The 22,623-nt window shown below is 47.0% G+C and overlaps 1 protein-coding gene across 1 annotated transcript in view; it reads right to left on the reverse strand.

Moving 5' to 3' along the window:
* USH1C (USH1 protein network component harmonin) overlaps positions 1-22,623 on the reverse strand; it is an 898,978-nt gene that overhangs the window by 20,737 nt on the left and 855,618 nt on the right. Inside the window, exon 20 of the mRNA XM_078681063.1 lies at positions 15,598-15,653. Within this exon, the coding sequence (XP_078537189.1) occupies positions 15,598-15,653 (56 nt within the window). The remainder of the gene's footprint in view (positions 1-15,597; positions 15,654-22,623) is intronic.

Below are 22,623 nucleotides of genomic sequence, written 5' to 3' on the forward strand. Positions count from 1 at the left end.
AGGCCATAGTGGCATCCATCGAGACCACCACCGCGTCTTCCTGGATCGTGTGGCAGCGTCCTAGTACTCTGTGGAGTCGTTGCAGGTTGAGCACAGTGTTCGGTGAGGCATGAAGCCTGATTGGTCTGGGTGGATAAGCTTGGTAACTATAGGCTTTATCCTATTTGCGAGAAGCTTCCAGAGAAAAGTTCATAATTTTTATGCCAAATCCTTTCTTGCCTTCTGCAAGCCTGTTTGTCTATCCTCAAGGCTTAAGAAAACCAAGGTGCAGAAGGTGATTTCCTATTTTTAATAATATGCATACTAGGGGCTAGATTTGCAAAATTGGTCTCAAGCCAGATGGTATATTTTTGGGCTGAGATTTCTACATACTTCTCTACCTCCTGTTCACTTTTTGCAAGCTCGTTGACCAAAGTTGTATGGTCAATTTTTCCATCTTCTGCCTATAATCTTTAAATTTGCATTATTTAGGCTATTACTTTGTAGAAGCTTGTATTTAAAAAGAATGGCTTGATGGTCCGACCAAATTAACGGGAGAGTAGTTACGTTAGAGATGGCCGGATTATTGGTGAACAAGCCATCCAGGGTGTGACCTGCCAAATGCATGGCACCCCGGCTGAACTGACTGAGGCTATACTCTGATGTTATATCTAGTATTTCCTCAGTGTCTCTGTCATCAGTTGTTTCTTGGTGGAAGTTCATGTCACCTAGAATTGTAAAGAAATTTGAGTAAAGACTAAGCTGTAGCAAAGAGTGGAAGTTAACTAGAAAGTCAGATCTAGGGCTTGCAGGGCGATAGATCAGGAGACCTTTAAAAGAATCTTGACCAGAGGAAGTGATTTTAAAAAGCAGAGCTTCACAGTCGGGTGTGTCTATTTCTGAACAGAAAGAACTTAATTCCGCTTTATGTATCAAAGCCAATCCACCACCTCTTTATAGCTGCCTGTCTAATCTGAAAATACTGTAGCCTTGTGGCGTTGCTATGTTAAAATCAGAGTCTGATGAGTCATCACCCCAAGTTTCTGTAACAAATAATACATCAATTTTATAGTCTGTAATAAAGTCACCAATTTCGTATTTGTGTCTGACTAAAGATCTGGCCTTGATAAGCTCTAGTGATTATTTACTTGAGTTGTTAGGCTTTTCAGGGGGCTTAAGCGGCAAGTCTAGAAAATCAGGTAATTTGCTATCACAACCTGGACATAGGGGGTGCTCAGGTTTTGTTATGTGTTTGCAATTCAACTGATAGCATTTCTTGTGCAACGGCGGACGTAAAAGCAAAAGGCTCTTACCTGAATATGAAATCAAAGCATTATTTAGCGTGTGAGAGGCAGGGTTGCTTGCCCTGGGCCCTGTCCCGGCGCGGACAGGTGCAGACGGGCTTGCCTTTGGTGCGCCGCTGCACGCATCCGCTGCGCATCGGTTCCAGTGTGGCCCTAAATAGGAAACTCCCAAGACTAGAGCGCTAACCGCCGGAAGTGGATAGGCAAAGTGAAAGCCTCGCAATGAATCTGAAATGAGGTTCTTCCCTCCGCAGCAATCGGTACAGACCGTGGCGGACCGGGGAAGCCTCCCTACTGGATTACAGGTGAATTCCACAGGACACTTTTAATAACGCGTTAATTAAAAGATTAAAAACCTTATCAAGAACGTAAAGGCTGAAAATGAATAAAAAACTTTACAGGGTTGAGATATGTGCAAAACAAGCAGGTAGCAGCATTCCAAACATTAGCAAATGATTGGTGAGAGCCCTGTGCGAATTACAGCATGTCGTAGTTTGGCAGCAGTAGTATGAGACTGCTGCGTGGCCATTCCAGTGTGGCCCTAAATAGGAAACTCCCCAGACTAGAGCGCTAAGTGCCGGAAGTGGATACACAAAGTGAAAGCCTCGCAATGAATCTGAAATTAGGTTCTTCCCTCAGCAGCAATCAGTACAGACCGTGGCGGACCGGGGAAGCCTCCCTACTAGATCACAGGTGAATACCACAGTACACTTTTAATAACACGTTAATAAAAAGATTAAAACCTTATCAAGATCGTAATGGCTGAAAATGACAGGTTTTATCCTGTCCCCACGCAAAGGGCTACATACCCCTTGTAGTGATTTTAGAGCCAGACATAGGAGGGGGGGACCTCTGAGCACCTCAAATCCTTTCTGTAACGTCACCTCCACTTCAAAGATACAATTAGAAATAAGCACTGGGTCTCTGACCCCACCAAATCAGACACTATTCTACCTGTAAAGAAATTCTGCCAGGAGGAAGGACTGCTGTGCTACTGCAAAGACAGCCACTCTGCTGGACTGCTGCCCTGGAAGAACTGCTTTTATGCTGTACTTCCCTACTGCCTGCCACCCTCTGCCCTGCTGAGGAACGACTGGACCCATCTCACTTGAACACAGAGTGACTCCAAGGGCATGCTGTTTTGCCCCCAGTTCTAAGTCTCAGGGACATCACAGACTTTTCATCACCCTGCAGCAGCATCTGGATTTTGCTTGCTGCAAATTTTGCCCTGCCAAGTAGTGCTAATTAAGTCCTGGGGCCTTGGATGTGGGTATATAGTGCTGCAACTACTGAAATCCACACATCTTAGCATTGAGCCGATGGGACCGGAACATCTCCCTCGACGACGACGCATCGTCGCAGCTACACAGACCGCGTATCTTGCAGCAACATCTGCGCATTTACTCCAGGTTCTGATGCATCATTTGGTAATGTTCGCATTGCCTACAATCCAGTGGTTCAACGTCAACGTATCACTTCGGTGCTCCTCGCATCTCAACTCTCAACCAATCTTCGATGTTGTGCAGTTTGGACCTGATGCATCGCCTAACACGAAAGAATCAATGACCATGCATCGCCTCCCTTGCTCTTCGCATCATCTTTGACATTGTCACATCCAAGGTACTGTTTTCAAAGGGCCAAGGCTGGTCCCTGTATCCAGCCTGCACTCCATGGTGGTCCAGTGATTTATGCTGGTCAAGCACAACCAAATGTCCCCGGTTGATGCTTTAAGAACTATATTGCAATTTATTCTTTAAAATGAATTACTCCGGTTATACTTATTGGATTTTTGTCATTTTGGTCATATTTTGTTCATAGGAGTGTAAGCGATTTGTCTAACTTTGTGTGGAGTCTTTTTGTGGTGTTATCAGAGTGCTACTGTTTGAACTATTGCACAAATAATTTGCACATTGCCTCTTACGTTCAGTCTGACTGCCCTCTGCGAAGCAACCAAAGGGTGAGCACAGGTTGATTAATGGTGAATCACACATCTTTTAGGGAAGATGGTTTTTAAATTCTAAGTTTGGAAATAGCACTTTTAGAAAGTGGCTATTTTCTTGTTCAGCCTTTCTGTGTGCCTCTGCCTGTTTGTGGATTGACTGTCCGTTTTATGAGTGACAGAGGCTGGGGTGGCTCCAGGAGACTGGCTGAGTCAGCAATAGGCTGAATAGACCTATCTGCATGTAGAGTGGTGGGAGGAGTGGCACCTGGGTCTGAATAGGGCTGTGCCTGACTTGCACAATGCTGGCTCCACCTCCAGCGGTCCGTCTGATGGCTCTGGCCCACACTCACAAAGGAAGAAGATGTGCACTGGCAAGTGCACCCAGAACTGGTTTTGACTGGGTCTAGGACCCCTCACACAGGAAGAACAAAGACTTTTGAGGTACAAAAGTAGAGCTGAGACCCCTGTAAAATTAGATTAGGAAACTTTGTGATCAAGAAGGAATCCCTGCCAAAGAAGAACAGCCAGGAAGACTGAGGAAAAGTGCTGCCATTGCTGAGTGTCTGGGAGCTGACCTGCATTTGCTGTGATTGATGAGGAAGAGGACCAAGGGACTGTCTGCTGTGTGCTGTGTCCCCCTTACTTGAAGAGGAGCTGTGCTGTGTGCTTTGACCCCCTCTGAGGGCCTGGAAAGAGCTGTCCCCCTGTTATCAAACTCAGGGACACAAACGTTTGCAGAAGTAACCATCGTGTTGGTGCTGAGTGCATGTTGGTGCACACTACCTGTGGCCTTGTGAACTCTACGTGTAATTAACTCAGTGTGCTTTCGGCACACAGGGGGCTCTGTGAGGTCTGCCAGGCCTCCTGAACAACTGACCCGGCGCTCAAGAGTGCATGCCTGTGCACTAACCGAGTCTGTCACCAAGGGGCCGAGATCTCCGCTGCCGGCCCGGTGCGAGGGAAAATCACTGCCGTTGGACTGGGAGCCTCGTAAGCATTGTGCCCATTCACCAGCCTACGTCACAGACAAACTGCGCTGGAATTGGCCCCAGCGTCGCGAGTTGCCTTGCAACCAGGAGGCTCATCCTCCTGAAGCCGCATCAAGAAGAAGTACAGCGTAGGCGTCTCCTAGCAACATGGGCTTCCTCACGTTCAGTATCGAGGACGGACCCGGACCGGAAGCCAGGGAGCACCGCCAAGGAGAGAGCTGCCACGAAGGAAGATCAGCGCAGACTGCCGAGCCCCCTCCACATTCAGAAAGGTAACCGGAGCTAGTGCAGAGGGGAATTGTGTTTGAATGCCCTGCTTGGGGGCCGCCTAGAAAGACGTGGAAGTCTGCGTGTGCCTGGCGCGTGCCCTCGCATTGAAGAAGGGGTTGATTTCAAGTGAAGCGGGACAATATTTAAGGACAGCGTCCTTTTTGTTACTAGCACGCATCCACGCATTTGTGAGGGGTGAATTCCTGATTTTAAAGTGGGCACATCAGTACAGCACATTCCCTGCTACAGCAGGGGCGTTTTATCGCCAAGGACAGTGTGTTTGCAGTGATACTCCCTATGCCAGGAGCATCATTATTGAGAGGCACATTATCAATGTTTTTCAAGTAACTGCCCCACTCCAGCCAGAAGGGCTCACAGCCGTACTGAGCCTACAAGTGTTTTTGTGCTTACTAGTACATTTTGAGAACATTACTAAACTGAACTTCTTCCACAAGAAGACATTTCTAAAGACAAGATTGATTGTTTACATGATTTTTATGTTGTTTTGACTCTGCCTAATCCAGATCAAGTGATTTATATTTTTATAAATAACTTATGTAGTGTCCTTTTGTGGTATTTCATTATATTACTGTGAGTGTTGGTACAAATACTTTACACATTGCCTTGGGGATAAGCCTGTCTGCTCTTGCCAAGCTACCGACCGGGTGAGCATGGGTTATCAACAGTGTGTATCCACCTTACCCTGACTAGAAGTAAGGGTCCCTATTTGGAAAAAGGTACTTACCTCTGCCAACTAGAGACCCCCAGATCTAACAGCAGGGGAAAGGGTTCCAATACCAAACTGGCCATCAGGGCACCAGAAAAAGAACTTCCCTGACAAGAGTCAGACAAAAAATCCCAAATATTATGAGTGCTTTGAGTCTGGACATTACAAGGGGGATCCCAAGTGCTCATAAAGAACACAGACTCCCACTGGAGGTAGGACATCAGGGGTGGCAGGTACAGTGTTTATGGAGGATTTTGTTCCAGTAAGTGGTAGAGAGCTCAGTGAGGTCACCCAACTGTCTCTATATGACATTTGTATGACATTGAGATGGTTCCTAAAACCCATGTGCCTTCCAACACTAAAAGGTATGGTGACCATTAATGGGCAAGATGTTGACAATCTGAAGCACACAAGAGGCAGCATGACTATGGTAGGTTGTCTGCTGGTGGCCCCAGAACAAGTTATACCCAATGCCTTGCACCAGGTTGTGGTGGCTGAAAATCATGAGAATCCCTGTCCAGACGCACTTGTTCCATTTGAGTGGCAGGGGCAGTCTCAGTTATTGTTGAAGTTGCTGTGAGACCTGCCATGCTTGTGGACTGTTTGTTAAGGAATGATCTTGAGCACACTTCCGGGAAGGAAGTGGAGCTCAATTCACTCCAGGAAATGTTAGGGTTGCCCGAGTGCATATGTGCTAGCACCAGGTCCATGGCTGCCCATGAAGGGAGTCAAGGAGGTCTGGAGGCTGTAAAAATGGCACAGACAGCTGTCAAAAGAGGGAAGGGCAAGGGGCATGGGAAACAAGTCCCTGAATGTCTGCCTGCTGAGGTGATGGGACATCAGAGGAGGCTGTCCTGGAGCCCAGTGAGGACATGCCTGAACTTGCTGGATAGCATGTGGAGGGAGGACCCAACATGGAGGAGTTCTGAAAGGCACACAGAGAGTGCTCAACCCTGGAGGGCATGAGGCAATAGCCTGAAGCCAACGCAGCACTTGATGCCTCTGGGAATCACTGCATTTACTGGGAGGGAAACCTCCTGTATAGTGGCCTGAGGCACGTGTGCATGAGGCAACAAGGGCACTAGTCATTCTTAATGATACAGGTTCTTCCTACTGGAGTTGGCTCATGAGAGGATTGTTTCTGGGCCAACCGCTACCTTTCTGCCAAATGTGGTGTAATTCCGTCCAGCGGTTCAGGCTGTAGATGTGACTAAAATCTCTATGGAAGTTGACATTGGAGTAAAACTATTAACAGCCCCCTTTTTTTTGGCCCCTTCTTGACGTATCACCCCCAAACAAGAATCACTGGGCAAGTTTTTGGGGAAATTTCATGAAGATTTGTCAAACAGCCCCAAAGATATACACAAGTAAAAAAAACACTATGTATATGTGCATTAATACATATTGATATATATATCCACAAACAAGCTCCTGATTGAAGCAGACACCACCTGTAGTTTACAATATTTCATTGGTCTGCCTTGGTCACATGACATGCACGCATGCTGACAACACATCAACGTTTTTTGAATCATAGACTTTGAAACAAGACTCGCGTCAAGAAGCGCATACATCACATACGCCTGAAAAACACATTATTGCCATAGAATCACTTTTACAGTTGCTATTGATCCTAATCACTCTGACTTTTTTTGCAGTTAATATTCTTGGTTTATATGATTGTTGCCACAATTTTTCAAGATTGTTCTATATTTCCCATCTGTTGTTGACACCAACACGCGTTTGAGATAGCAATTTGTATCTTAGTGCACAATTTGCTCACACCTGGCTGCATGATCTCATTCACACTGCCCATCCAGCTTGCACAGCTTATATTTAATAGTGGCTATATAGGTCTCACAAGTAGTTGGACTACTGTCATTAATGAGCTGAATATACTCAGGGGCACATTCTCAAGAACGTGTGATAACCATTGCAACAGTAACTTAACGCAACTTCCAACATCGCAGTCTATCGCAGGAAAATAACGATGTGTTAATGAAGCATTCTCAACACGTCGGCACCTTGCGATAGTCCCCAAATAACGTGTCAACTGACCACGTTAAAATCAACGCCACGCCGCAAAAATAATAACGCAAATGCAAATTAAGCTGCAATGAGGCCAATTGCGATACAAAAATCATCTTGAACCAGCTACAGGCCTACAATTCACATGCGTCAGGAGGTAAAAATCACCATAAAAGTAGAAAACAAACTGACAAACAAATGCCAGACAACAGCGAAGAACAATGGATGTTGCCGGTACAAGTACGGAGGAGAACCAGAACCCCACAAGCCCCCCGGAGGACCTGGCTGGGACCTCCAGGTCAGGGAAGGCCAAGGAGAAGAGTATGAAGAAGCGCTTCAGTCCGCAGGAAAACAGGATCCTGATAACTGAGATGTTCGAACACCATCAACAACTGTTCGTCACCTCCACTGTGTTATTAGCAACAAAAAATATGGCAGTCTATCGTGGACAAGGTGAATGCAGTCGGAGTGCTGAAGAGGACAATGGAAGAGGTCAAGAGGCGCTGGAATAACGTCAAGCGCAAAACCAAGCGGAAACTTGCCAACAACTGGAAGGCAGCAATGCAGACTGGAGTTGGGAGTCCTGCGCCACAGGATGAGCTGGACGACATGGAGGAAATGGTGTCCGTAGTCATCAGTGGGGAGGCAGTGACTGGAGTCGGGGGACCGGACACTGCTCAACATGACAGGACACAACAGCACCAGGGTGAGTAACGACCAGGGACTGGGGGGACGGGGGAGATGGCCACAATGGCACACATGCACAATTGAGCTGAGCACATCTGCAGACAAACCATGCCCCAGACCCCAACTCCCACCAAGAGACCAATGTACCCAAGTATGCAACATCTCAGCACTATATAAGCACAGAAGTCAAAGGTACATCGCAGAAAATGGATAAAGGGCAGCAAAACAGAGCAGCAGGGGCCACACCCCCAAACTGCAGCACACACACATAACATGCAGAGCACATCAACACTGACAACAATGTGGCAAAAACCGCAACATGTCCACAACAGAACACAGGACACAACTTGTGCCGACTGGGTGTAGACACTGGCAAATCACAAGTGGCATTGCAGGGAAATGTGAGATGATGATGTACGAGTACAAACACACACACGTCTGTTGTCGAAATGTCCACTGTCCCCAATCAAATAGGTAGCTCCTCCCAAACAGCCACGATGTATACAGTCATGCAGTCTGTATGTAAACATGTACAATGCGACAATACACATGTGCACATATTGTTAAACTGCATCTCACCTTCACATTGCAGAGGGACAATCAACACCTCCTGCAGAGCAGCCCAAACCTCTCTTCTCTGATGACGAAGAGGACCACCACAACTTTGACTCCGACGCCATCCAAGAGTTCATTGACAGTCTCCGCAGCCCACCTCCAGGAGCAGGGCAGCCATGCTGCAACAAGGAAACCCCACCCCCTGCACAGACCACACAGCAGGCAGCACCCACCACCACGGCTGCCTCCCAGGACCGCCACAAAGAACACATGGTCTTCCAAAGCGTGTGTTGGGATGCCAGGAGCAGCTGGCTGAACAGGTGCGGGTGGGCTTTGACCGCATGGCAGACAAACTAGATGCCATACGTGGTTGTCTAAGTCCCATCAGGGACCACTCACAGTCCCTAATGGACACCCACAGTCCGCTCCATGCTCTCCAACGAACCATGGCTGACATCGCCTGTCTGTCTAGTCAGAGTGGCTCCAGCGAGCTCTCCCGAGAGGTGGAAAACATGCGGAGGCTCATGGAGACCATGGAGCGGGCCAATGCAGAAAGTGCGGCTGCCATGGCTACACACCAGCGAGTGGTGGCTGGGTTCCTCAATGACCTCAAAACCATCCTCGTGGCACAAGGCCTGGCGCTGATGCATGCTGCTGCTACCACTACATCCACATCTCCGCCCCCGGAAGTGTCAGTGCCACACAGTGCGGCAGACATTCCACCTCTGGCCCCTGAGGTGTCACTGCCATACAGTGCTTGAGAAAGGCTAGCACCACCCACACATGAGGCACATGGAACAGCAGAGGATGAAGAGGCGGATGAAAGCACCATTGTGGTAAGAAGGGCGCAGTAGCATTCATCTGCGCCGTATGGCCGGTTTCAGCTAGGTTCTGCCATCTGCATCATCACCTTCTACTGTCCCCCGATACACTCTGCAACACTCACCTTTGACCTCGCAATGGACTGCCATTTTCTGTTTGATTGCCAATGACACAGCAAACAGACTGCAGACTGAACTCTTCCTCTTCCTTTGGACTTGTCATTCCCTGAAGGACTCTGGCTGGCCCTCCACGGGCCAACATTGTAAAGTGGGATTTGCATGGCCCCTATACTGCTCCAGATACAACACTCCACTGAATGTGCATTAAACATTCTAAATTACACTGTTGTGTTGTGTCTATGGTCTTTCAAGTGTGGTAGTATTGATAAATGTGGGGTCAGTGAATTCCTCCTATGTCCATGTGGCTCATGTCATTGGACTTGGGTCACAGTGTGACATATCGCCGAATGTTGTCCGGGTGGTGCCGACGCAACACCAGCAACACCAGCGACACACGCATTTGTTACTTCCTTGCCCAGCTCCATATGTAACAACGCCCAGAGCCCCGGGGTCATTGTTCAAACCCTTATGCTGGACTGGCATACACCAGGCCAGCCCACTACGCTTACGCTCCATGGGGGGGGACAAAAACGCTACATGTGTCAGGACTTCCCTCTAGTGATCTGCTGCTCACGGGTCTGGATGTCAGCATGCCACAGCCACTCCCTCACGGCTGGTGTACACCCAAATCACACCCATCCAGCACACTCGTCACAGCACATGTGACCCTGCCAATAAAAAGGGCTGAGCGCACGTGCTCGACGCCATTTCCAACCTCTCACTCGGGATGTATCTGTGTGGTATGCATGTAGGCATGGGGGCCCAGGGGCCTGCAACATCACATTCTGCAGGCCCAGAGGTGACATTATGGTGTCCTCACCACAATACCCAATCATAGAGGGTCCATGACTAGCAGGGCAAGACTTGGTGGCACCGCATACACTGCGGCTGGCACAGACACACCGCCACGGGACGGTGACTTTCGGTGCACTGAGGTAGGGGCACTGTAAGTGCTGAGTGGGTGTCAGTCGCGGCTCCTGCAGGTAAGTGAGGTGGGGCGGGGCAGGGCGGGCAAGCATGTCGACAGACGACGGAATAAGGAAAACTAAATCAATAAATAAATCCTATTCCTCCGTCTGTCGACACCCACGCCCCACCACCCTTACCTGCAGGAACCGCTACTGGTGGGTGTGCAGCCTGCTATGATGCCCCATCCCGGTAGCCTGCACTGCTCAGGTTTTGTGTGCCCTGTGGGACCGCAGTGAAGGTCTGAGCCAGAGGACAGCGGGGGCCTACCACCACGTGTCGTCGCCTCGCGGGTCACAGAGTTAGTGGCACCTCAAGGGCTGAGCGGATGTGCAGCCTGCGATGATGCCCTGTGCAGTGGTATATCCTCTGCCATGGCAAAATCAAGACCCCGCATCAAAAGTTAGACCTGGTGGCCTGCGGAGCGGAGCTGCATGATGTGGCGGGGGCCATGTCCACGGGCCCCAGGCTTGTGGCTTGCAGCGGCACGTGGTAGGCCATCTTTTCTACACGCCGGTGGCGGAAGGTAAGCAGTGAGGCCTGGGTGTGCAGGGACGGGCATGCACTGCTGGGCAGCGAGAGGGGCTGGGGTGCAGCTGTGCAGGGGCGAACAGGCAATGATGTTGTGTGCAATTGTATGTACTGTGCCATTCATGTATCTGGACTCTGTTTCAGATGATGGGGCTGTCTCAGATGTGGGACCAGGTGTACTGCACTACATACCTTCACGTGGTTGGAGACACACCAGTGGCAGCAGGTGAGCAGTGTGGCCTGGGTGCGCAGTGTTAGCACTCTCTCTCTCTGTCCCTCTCTTCTTTTCTCTGTGTCTCTCTTCCCCTCTCTGTCTGGCTATCTCTCTCTCCCCCAATCTGTCCGGCTATCTCTCTCTCTCCCTCTCTGTCCGGCTATCTCTCTCTCTCCCTCTTTGTCCGTATACCTCTCTCTCCCTCTCTCTGTCGTCTATCTCTCTCTCCCCTCTCTGTCAGTCTTTCTCTCTCTCCCTCTTCTTCTCTCTCTCTTCTTCGCTCTCTCTCTTTACCTTGATGTGCGCAGGACACACCTTCTCATCATGATTTTTGTCTTGCAGGCTGTGACCTACGCATTGTCCCGAGGGGATCCGCCATGTGTCTTTATTTCTGTTCTGTGTTTGTTTTAATACATTTTCATTTGTTGCTTCGAAGGTGAATGTGTGATGCTCATTTTTGTGACGATACATGCATGTAGCCAGATGTGATTGTGCGAAATCAGGCGGATTATTTGATACATGATTCCGTGTAGTTGATGTGGCATGTCTTTGGCCGAGAGGTGGGGGACCTGGAGAGGGGGGTCCTGGGGGTGATGGCGATGGGTGTTGTGGTCCTGTGGTCCTAAGCTGCATGATCAGTGGCTCCATGGCATCTGTTGCCCTCCAAATGTGGCTCTGGGTTGGGCTCCCTTTTCGGGTGCAGGCTGTGGTCTGACTTTGCACCAGGTCAGAGCAGGTGTTAGTTTCCTGCTGCTAACGCACCTTATTGCATGTTATGTTGTCGTATCACCGATCTGGCTGGTGGCTGAGAATGTTGCGGAGTGGTGTTGTTGCGGCTTTTTGCTCGGGAATGCCTACTCTGCATCTCATTAGCGATAGTTGCGGGGTCTTCTGTGGTGATGTTTTTTTCGGCTGCTATCGCAGGTAAACTGGTGCTATGGCCTGTTAGCACCAGCTTGTGAATGGGGCGATACATTTATTGAGACTTTGGCTTCGATAAAGTGCCGTTAACTCAGCGATAGCTCCTTGAGAATATGCCCCTCAGTGTCCATAGCACTATATTAATCACAAAATTGAGCTTAAGTGGGAAATCACAATAACAGTTTTCCAATGCACACAACCTCTAGTGTAACAGATTATACATTCAGTTCATACTTTGTAAAGAAAAAAAGACAAGAGAAGATGAAAAAAGGAAAAGGCAAGAAAAGAAAATGCAAGAAAATTAAAATGTGAACACAATCTAGGCCATGTGTGCATTTATACAGTCATTGTAATATACTTACTTAGAGGCAGGAGTGTAACTCCTTGCCATGATTGAGACCATTCAGTGCTTTGCTTTGCAATTAAGACTTATTATGTACCTCATCTCAAGTTCCCCTAGTGCTTGAACACAGTCCCCACCTCTCCTGTTCAGAGGCATTGGATCAATCACAAAATATTTGAATTGATTCATGTCATTCTGGTGATGTGTTTCACAGTGTCTTGCAACTGGGTAGGTTTAGTCATTGTTGATAATAGCATGCATGTGCTGTAATATCCTTTTGTAGACTGCTAGTGTACTGCTGCCTGCGTAAAAACAAGTAACATGTGCATGTCAGCATATAAACTGCGTACTCAGTTCTACAGTTATATGCACCTTTGATTTTGAATGAACTAATTATGAAGGGTGATGTATAAGTAGTTGTGTTCTGGCTTATGGTACAGGCCTTACACCTCAAGCATTTTTAAAACACGCCTGGAGCTGCAGTCAGCTCACCTGACGTAATTTCTGGGCTGCTTTGTACAAGGGCATCCTTGAGTGAGGATGCGCATTTGTATGTGATCTGAGGGCTCTTGGGTTTAAGTGTGCCAATTACAGGATCAGCCTTAACAATATGCCAGTTCTTCATGAGTAAGTCCCTCAATTTATTTTCTTGATTGTTGTATGAGGTTGTGAATCTAACTTTTGTTTTACATTTTCTTCACTCATTCCTATTGTTTCTGGCAAATAGGATGGTCTCCCTTTCTTTCTTGTTAGCTGATCTCAGTGCTTCCTCAATCATTCTAAAGCAAAAATTCGCACCTAAAGATGCCTATAACTCGTGCCCTCGCCATGCACTGCTAATTACCTCACATATTACATCCCTCATGTCATCTTCTATGACATCATTGATAATATCACTGCAACTTTTCCAATAAAATTATTGATGAGAAAACTGTGCATAGTGGGAGCACAAGTAATAGTTACCCGAAGGCACACGTTATATTTAATATAGTTAACTGGTGAATTTCTTACATATTTATAAATAATTTAATTAATTCAATATTAGTTCCTTCAGGGTGTTATTTAGTTTCCCTGCCTCTATTGTTTTCCATGTGGGTGTGGTGCAGTGCCTCTAAATTGTCATGTGTGGTGCTTGTCTTACTTCAAGGCTGGGCTGGAGATTTTTTGAGCCTGCTTTGCCGCCCTTATACTAACTTGACAAATATTCCTCATTTTCCAGCCTCTCCTTCTTGTCCCTACCACATGTATTACTGGTCTCTGCCCATAGGCCTGTAAAAACCAAAATTGTGATATGTGAGCAGTACTTCTGTAGTACTTCTTTATCTGCTACAAAATGAAGCTTGGTGATTGGGAATATTGATCTTTGTTCCGCAAATCATTACTGAGCATCCAAAAAAAGATATGCATCAAAGCAGTAATAAGACACTACTGAGCACCATCATATACAATGCAAGGGTCGGATATTTTTCACCAATACTTTTTGCAGTGGTCAATGCTGTTTTGAGGCAGCAAAAATCTATGTGTATATTTTGTTTATGTAAGTAAAATATGAATATTGACTTTGGCTTATGCAAAACAGATCTTACCAACGCAAAAATAAGTAAATCACAAACAAATGATGCGCAGTGACACAAAGGGCCGAATTACGATATTGTACAAACTGACACTTACAGTCTGTCGTGGCAGTCCTCCCATCATCCAGGGATGCGGTCCGACCGCCGGTTTACAATGCGGGCAGTCGGAATGCTGCAGGTCGGGGAAAAGACTGTCACCTTGACAGGATTGAATTTCCCTTCGGGCGGGGGTCGGACAGGTAATCCCTGAATGTCGGCGATGCCTGAGTAGGCACTGACGTTGGGATTGCGATGTCCCTTTCACTGTGCCTTTTCATGGCGATCCAACTGCCATGTAAGGACAGACGAAAAGTGAGTTTGATGTCCCCTAGAAGGGTCCGTGTCCCACCAGGGCCTCCGCTATGAGGTTTGGGGGCCACCATAGCGTCCAGGGGCACCCATGGTGCCCCCTGAAACATCCATGCACCCTGTGCCACACACCATATCGTGCCTGGCACACGGTGCAGGGATGTTTCTAAACATGCCTTTTTCCATGGAGACTTGTGCTGCAGCCCTTTTCTGGGCCGCAGCACAAGCCTCAATGGAAAAAGGCATGTTGCCAACTTCCTACACGGGGGTCGGATAGCAAATCATGGGTCGGGACTGACGCTTACTTATTGGGTGGTCCCAATCCCGAAACAATGGCGGTTGGACGCTCGTCTAACCACCATCGTTATCAGCACCCAAGGTGTTGTTTTGGATTTACTTTCTAGAGCTGGAAAGTTGGACTAAAGTGATCCAAAACCGGCCCCCACCCTTGCGGCGCACCAGGGGATTGCCCGGTGCCCGCAACGGCCAGTCCGGGTCTGGGAGTCTGTGGAGTTTCTCCAACCTGGCTGTTCAATGCAGCTAGGTTGGAGAAACCTAAGTGCGCATATGTATTTGGCCAGTCTAAGACAGCCGGCCAAATACCCATGCACACTTAGAAGTGCACATAGCACTCCTCCTCTCCCCTCTCCTGCCGCGGCCCTGCCTCTATCTGCACGCGCTGGCTCAGAGCCCGCAAATTAAAAATAAAATGATAATAGAAAATCGTTTTATTTTTCACCTGCTGGCCTGATGGCAGTTGGGTGACCATCCTCGCCATTGCGCAGGAGCCGCTGCAGAAATTAGAAATTAGAAAGGGAAATATTGAGGAAAAAATACAAATTTGTGGAGTTTTCTTAAGGAAAGTAAATGATGCATGGACATGCGTGGCCTGTTCTGTACGAGACGCAGTAAGAGGAAATAAATGCAATTCTTCCGTGAAACCGAGCTTGGAGTATAGCCGTGGTAATATCAAACAAGACAGGGGGCAAGGTGTAGTTTTAACCAACATCAGCGTTTCGGGAGCAATGAACGGCAGTACCTTTAATGATTCATGAGACCAAAGGCAATCTATTCCTGAAGCTGGCGATCAAAGCAAGTAGAAGCCGTCAGGCGTCGGAAATGTAGAAGAGAAGGGGAGCCAAGCGAGAACCCTGGAGCGCGAGGAAAACTACAGCATATCCCTATGGGAACCCACGATTTTCACAGCAGGCTGAAGACCCTGGAAGGCCTTTCGCAATGTAATTCATGTACTCTTATTTAAATATATCACACACTTACATTTCGTCGTCATACTCTTTTGGTGGTGACACAGCAATAACCAGATCTATCCAGTCCTGTAAAGCAAACACATGATATCTTGTCAAGCATTCAATGAAACTTGATACATGAAGCAATAGGTGTTTTATTAAGTCAATCATCTCATAGTCGAAAAGAGCAAAATACTGCAAGAATCGCAATAAAAAACAAGCATGGATAAGGCCAATAGGAGTGAGCTTGGCAAGCTATTGCGAATGAGCTTCTTTTTTCTTGCAAATATATGCCACAAAAATAAAAAGAACATCCATCGCCCACCTAAACGTGGTGGCCATATGTTTCTCCAAAAAGATTTGAGGTAAAAAAATAAACATAGCATATCATTTTAATAGTACAGAGCAGGTACTTCTTAGCAGCCAGGTGTACTTAGAACAGGTTTAGAAACCTTTTTTATTTTAATGTACAGCACAGGAAAATGATTCGTTTTGGCTTGAAGAAAAGGTAAGATTGGCTTTGACGTTCTGTAGTCTGAAGACATATTCGAATGTACAGGGATGTCTAAAAATAAAAAAAAGGATGTAGAATGGAATGTCAACACATTGAAAATGTTTTGGCCTACCAGCCCTGGTACTGAAGAGCAGTTCTTTATTTGCATATATGCACACATTATCAGGCATATGCTGTCACTCACAGTACAAGAAAGCCAATAATTAAAGTGAACTGACCCATCTTCCCTGCTGAATGTTGTGGTAGGTGGGATCAATATGTGGATTATTGTTAAACAGACCAATATATGAAGAGGGCTGATCCTCTCTGATTATGTAAATATGTATATATTATTTATGAATTGTTTTGATTACTTGAGGCTGATATGAAAGCTAAAGCTTTTTCTAGTTAAACCTACAAATTCTGTGCTGTAAATCAAACCTTACAGGGTAAAGTCGTAATTTAGAAATCTGATGCCAAGGTGTTTTCTTATGTGCAACACATGTTGTGGCAAAATGAGGTTGATATTCTGTTTCATATGGATGAAAAGTTTAGTAAAACATTCTAGGACTCATGCAGCCCAAAATAAATTGCCTTCCTACAGTGCCGACTCACAACAAGGGTCACACCCTTGATCAGGTGTTTTCCACCATTCCACTTGATATGGCCGGCCCTGTCCCTGTCCTTTGGTCAGACCATTTTCTGATTAGGTTTCAGATTTTGGGTATGAGCCAATCATCTTGTATAACGCTGAGTCATCCTAGCCACACTTGTCGGGCTTTTCATCGGGTGACTCCAGAAAGTCTGGCCCAGGCTTGTTTGGATCCTCCCTGTCTGATGTCAGGAGACCTGGAGAGGGATCTCGATCTGCTGCAGCGGTGGTTAGTGGAGCGATTAGACGAACTAGCACCTGAGATTGCTCCTCAGAAAACATCTAGACGAACCTCTGCTCCTTGGTATACGGAGGCTTTGGCTCGGTCTCGGCGCAATTGTAAGTTGGCAGAGAGGCTCTGGCGCCAGCAGTATGATCTTGGGGCTAAGGCTGTCTATAGGGCGGCCATTAAAGCCTATCATGTAGACATCCTGTCTGCAAAGAAGAATTATTTCTCTACGAGAATTGAGACTGCTTCGAGTTCCTGTAGGGAATTTTTCACCATTGTGAAGGAGTTTGTGACCCCTAATGCAAATGCGGTGCGTCATGAGCTCTCTGAGACGTGGGTGATCTCGCTAGCTAGCTTTTTTAATTCTAAGATCAAGCGGATCCAGGAGTCTTTTTCTTCTTTGGGCCCGAGTGATGCCATCAGTCCGGGAGACCAGCTGAGTCGGATAGCTGGATCTGGACCCATTCTCTCAGAGTTTCCATCTCTCTCTGACTCCGCATCTCAGGACTTCCTGATTAAACTTAAATCGGGCTCACCTTTAGATCCCTGCCCGGCTAAATTTTTGGCTAGGGTGGCGGAGGTTTTGAACCCTTTGATTAATCCCATCCTTAATCTGTCTCTGACTAGGGGTGTGGTGCCTGTGGCCTGGAAGCAGGCGATGGTTGTCCCATTACTCAAAAAGCCGGGTCTGGACCCTGAGCTACATGCCAACTATAGGCCGATTTCTCTCCTGCCTGCTCTCGCAAAGATAGTGGAGAAGCATGTGCACACTGTGCTCTCTACTTTTCTGGAAACTCACAGTTTGCTGCACTCCACCCAGTCTGGCTTCCGGACCAACCTAAGCACTGAGACGGTGCTTTTGGAGGTCAATGATAAATCAGAGGTGCTCTTCTTCGGGTGTCAGTCGGACCCGAATTGGCAGGAGTGGTGGCCGGTGAATATGTTCCCTCCTATGTCATCTTCTCTGATTGCCAAGAACTTGGGGGTCAGGAGTGACAACGGCTTGACACTTAAGTCCCAGATCCTTGGGCTGGCCGGCACCTGTTATGGCCTTCTTAAAATGTTATGTAAGTTCCTTCCCCTGCTCCCGTTGGCGCATAGGAAGATTACGGTCCAGGCCCTTATTGGTTCGCGGCTGGACTATTCAAACGTCTTATATTTGGGTTTGCCCGAATATCTTCTCCAAAGACTACAGGTGGTCCAGAACTCGGCGGCTCGGGCCATTTTTGGCCTGCATCGCCGAGCCAGAGCTTCGGACATTTTACACTCCTTACATTGGCTGCCTATTCAGAAGCGGATTGTTTTTAAAGCACTTACGCTGGCGCATAAGGCATTTCATTCTGTGGGAGCTGAATATATCCAGAAACGGCTTGCCTTCTACAAACCGGCTAGAGCCTTAAGATCAGAATCTCTCTGCCTTGCCGTTGTTCCTGTTATCAGGAAAGTACGGGTGGGGGGACGTTCTTTTAAACGCTTGGCGCCCCAGCTTTGGAATGCCCTGCCTTTGCTGCTTCGCAGTACATCTAATCTGTTGGCCTTCAGAAAGGGTCTGAAGACGTGGCTCTATGGTCAGTAATCTGTTTGCTCTTTCTCTCCTTGTGCTTGCCCTATGCAGTTTGTTGTGGGTTAGAAAGCGCCGGGACACTCTTCGGAGTAGCCGAGCGCTATATAAGACACCCATAACATAATATATCATAACATACAATGCTCTCTATGACAACTTGCCTGGAGCAGTTTCACTCAGTGATATGTCTCAAATCAACTCAGCAAGTTCAGGTCTTTCTACTCCAGAAACACCAGATTCGGTTTTACCTCAGAGGAAAATACTTGGTTGGGAGAGGGGGCAGGTACTGCATCCAGGCAGAGGAATAGCCAGCCCCCTGCAGAACTACAGAGGGAACAGACGGTGCTTACCCCAGAAATGCCAGCCACCTCCCTCATACGGACCCTGCAGATATTTACTACCAACACAGAGCAGATGGCAACTATAATTTGGTTAACTCCTTGGAACTGAGGGAAACCTGCATCAAAATTCTGGTTCTGACTAGCTATACGCCATTCCAGGAAGTTTAACTTGTGATCCCCTTTAACTCCTGAAGAGATACGAGCCGGAATTAGGGGCATATTAACAAGAATGGCGTTAAAAATTATCACCGGTTTAGCGGCAGAAAAAGCGGCGATAATGGGCTTGATAATATGCTATTGAGAATTCCAATAGAAGTCCATGTTCTGGTGTGAATATGGGCTTCTATTAGAATTCTCTAGGGCTTATTATCAAGACCATTATGGCTGCTTTAGCAGCAGTTTTTTGCCGCTAAACCGGCGATAATTTTAACGCTGTTCTTGATAATATGCACCAGAGTCATTCTGGGTCCAGTATGCACCCACGGATTTTAAGAGGAACTCAGAATGAGGGTCAAAGTATCCGTGGAAAATACGAATGCGCAGCCTTTCCTGTAAACTCCATGGGGCATATTAGCAAGGGCTTCATCACCGCTTTAGCAGCACTTTTGCAGCTAAAGCAGCGATTTTTTTATCGCCCTATCAGCAAGCTGTCGCTATCAGGCGTTAGCGACAGCTTTCTGGCAATAGCGCCCGGTTTTCCTATCACCTTGCATGCCAGCGATGGTTATCGCTAATGACATGCAAGGTAGGCATTCCCAACTAGAAGTGACTGAAAAACAGTCACTAACACTACTTCCCCCTATTACCAACACAGGTGAAGCGATAAAAAAAGCTGCGCTAAGAGCGATTATCGCTAGTATTGAAAACCTGCTGAAAACCTGACTTAACTGTATCCTCAATGGGAGGTGGATTCTCAGGCTAAGTCCAACATGGCGCTAATGCGTGAATATCGCTGGATTTCCAGCGATATTCAGGCATTTCGCCACTATCGATAGATCTTTTATCGCACTGGAGATAAATGTTGCTAATAGCATGTTTTCTCCGCTAAAGTATCCAGTGATAGGCAGCGATAAAAATAAACGTGCTAAGCGCGTTTTGCAATAAATATCGCAACTTCTTGCTAATATGCCCTCATGATCTCTGAAAGGGACTGACTCAGCGCGAGAAGGATACTCTCTCGAGCAGATATCTAGACTGTGAAAGTTTAAAGACTTTCAAAGCTACATTGTAGGCTAAAAATGGCTTCAATTTGCATTAAAGTCCCCTCCCCCCTTTCTCTGCTCATTACTGTAGAAGAAATTCAGTCGCAGATATTTTAGTTTAATGGTGGTTCAGGAGCTAAAAGAATCCAGTACTCACCACTCGCTCTCTAAAGTAATTCAATACAGACTTCCTTTGGCGCGGGACACGTAACTCTCTCTGCATAGCTTGTCAAGGCCCTCTGGAATGGAAGGGATGCTGATCACTCACCAACCGCAGTCCCTCCCCTCACACTGGAGATGGCTTTGGTGACTGTCTTGAATTTCACTTCTATTTTATAGGTTAATCAGAAAAGGCCACCTCACATTGGGTGGATGTGTATCCAGATGTCATTGGAATACAACATCTTTGTTAAAATACCCCTCACACACCAAAAGGGCCCTTGGTGTCATGCTTCATCATCGGGGTCTTCCCGTCCCGCTGCGGGGCGGGGCAGTGCTGCGACAAGCGGATACGCTGGAGCACCTTTTAGATGGAGGTGCTATGTGTTAGGAGTGAGTGTCAGTGGGGTCAGGGGTGATATAAGGTGTGAGTTAAAAAATACCTGGCCTAGTGGAAAAAAGAATTTTATTAAACACTGGCTGGTATTATTAAAAGGAAAAAGTGAAGCGGAGAGATGGAGCAGGTTAATGGGCTCTCTCTCCTAAGTGGGTCAACATGTTTCGAGGCGCAAGGCCTCTTCGTCAGGACCTAGGGGAGATCCCCCTGTCACTCACTAATGTTTCTCCACACAGGTAGAAAAAGGTGTATGTACAAAAAGTGAACAAAAAAGGACTATGTGAGTAACTACAATTTAATAATTACAACACATATATGCTACCACACTAATAATGTAGTTTGCCTGCAAGGTAAGAATAATAGATTAAAATGCGCCGATCCCAAGGTGCGCTTAATTCTAATTTACCTGTAATAGAAAATGAGAAACACACAGAAATATACAAGATATGGGATCATGCGTAAATAGTGAGGATTGTTGAAGTATTCCTTCAGAAAACACACAGTCAGTCACACACTTAGTAAGTAACACACAGATATTGAGAATAGCCAGGGGTTAGAGGTATTGAAATGCATACTTATCAATAGGGGGGTCAATGCCTCATGAGCCAGCATAAGACTGAAGGGTATGGTGGGGTCTCAACTGCAGAGAGGGAGAAGAGGGGGTATAATGTAAATCTGTCCCCAAAGTAGTATAGTTTAGCTCAACCAGGTTAGGCTGGGATACAGGCTTCATCTCAGTGGAGACGGCTATGCCGTACTTACTGTGCCCCTAGCACGCTTGTGCTTCCTCCTTCGTCCGCGGCTTCCGTGGATATGAGGGAGGCAGAGGGCGGCGTGTTTATATATCAGGTAGTGATTGGATAATTGATCAATTAAGCGTGGCGAAAAGCCCACCGAATATACAAGGGCCATAATGGTAAATAAAGCGGGCGGCCATGTTGGAGTGTTAGGTAAGACCTATAGATATTGGTTTCTCAGATCGGGTACCCGGTTACTGTCGGTTGTTGACACTCTGCTTAAGTCTGAAGCAAAACATAGCCAGCCGGGTTGACGAACCGGGAAGTTTAATCCGCAGCGGCGCAAGGCGCAGTCCGTTTAGTCACCGCGCATGCGCCGGAGCATCTGCACCTAGCGCATGCGCGTCGGGCAGTCACTGATTCCTGCGCGCATGCGCACAGTGATCTCCGCGTTGTGTCCCCAGTTGACACTTGCGCTAGTACAGACTTGGCAATACCTTCAGGTTAAACACATGATGGCTCGAGAAGCTAATATAGATGGAAATGAATACCTTCCACAATGATATGTAGACTGCATCTAAATGAGTGAATGGAACTGCAAAGTCCATTATAAGAGGACTAGTGGGGTTAGAGTTAAAATGGTGCTGTGATATTAAAGACGAGGATATTAAAGAAAGAGTGTGCCAATCGTTATGATGTATTCATGTATATACACACATTAAGTTACAGGGGGGGGTTGTTTGGAAAGGGTGGGACCTATGGGGAACTTTTGTAGTACATTTATGCTTCAGTGGCCATTCTTTCAAAAGGGAAATTATCTTTTTGGAAATAGAGGTGTCTACAGTGGCATAACGTACAGCGAGCCCTAAGTATTCAATTGGGACCACGGGATGTCATCGTTCAAGCCAGTGCGATGTGTCCCCAAACGGAACACCCAATGTTGTTCTTTTGATAGAAGGTCTCTATCATTGGGAAAGGCCTCAATGACAGTCCACTTAAGGTCATGGACACTGTGTCCTACAGTGGCAAAATGAGCAGACATTTTTGTGGTTGACCTTTTGCAGCGTACATTGCTGCGGTGTTCACCCATTCGAATTTTCACGGGTCTACTGGTCATACCTACATACTCCTTGTCGCACGGACAAGTGATTAAGTACACCACGTTGCGACTGTTGCAATTTGTGAAAGCTCTCTGCTCCCATGTAGACTGGTTAGAATTTCACTTCATCACATTCTGAATTAATGGGATCGTCGTTTGGCCTTCTCAGGTTTTTTGAATGTGT

This window comes from Lissotriton helveticus, chromosome 3_1, assembly GCF_964261635.1.
Source record: "Lissotriton helveticus chromosome 3_1, aLisHel1.1, whole genome shotgun sequence".
In the NCBI taxonomy this organism is placed as follows: Eukaryota; Metazoa; Chordata; class Amphibia; order Caudata; family Salamandridae; genus Lissotriton; species Lissotriton helveticus.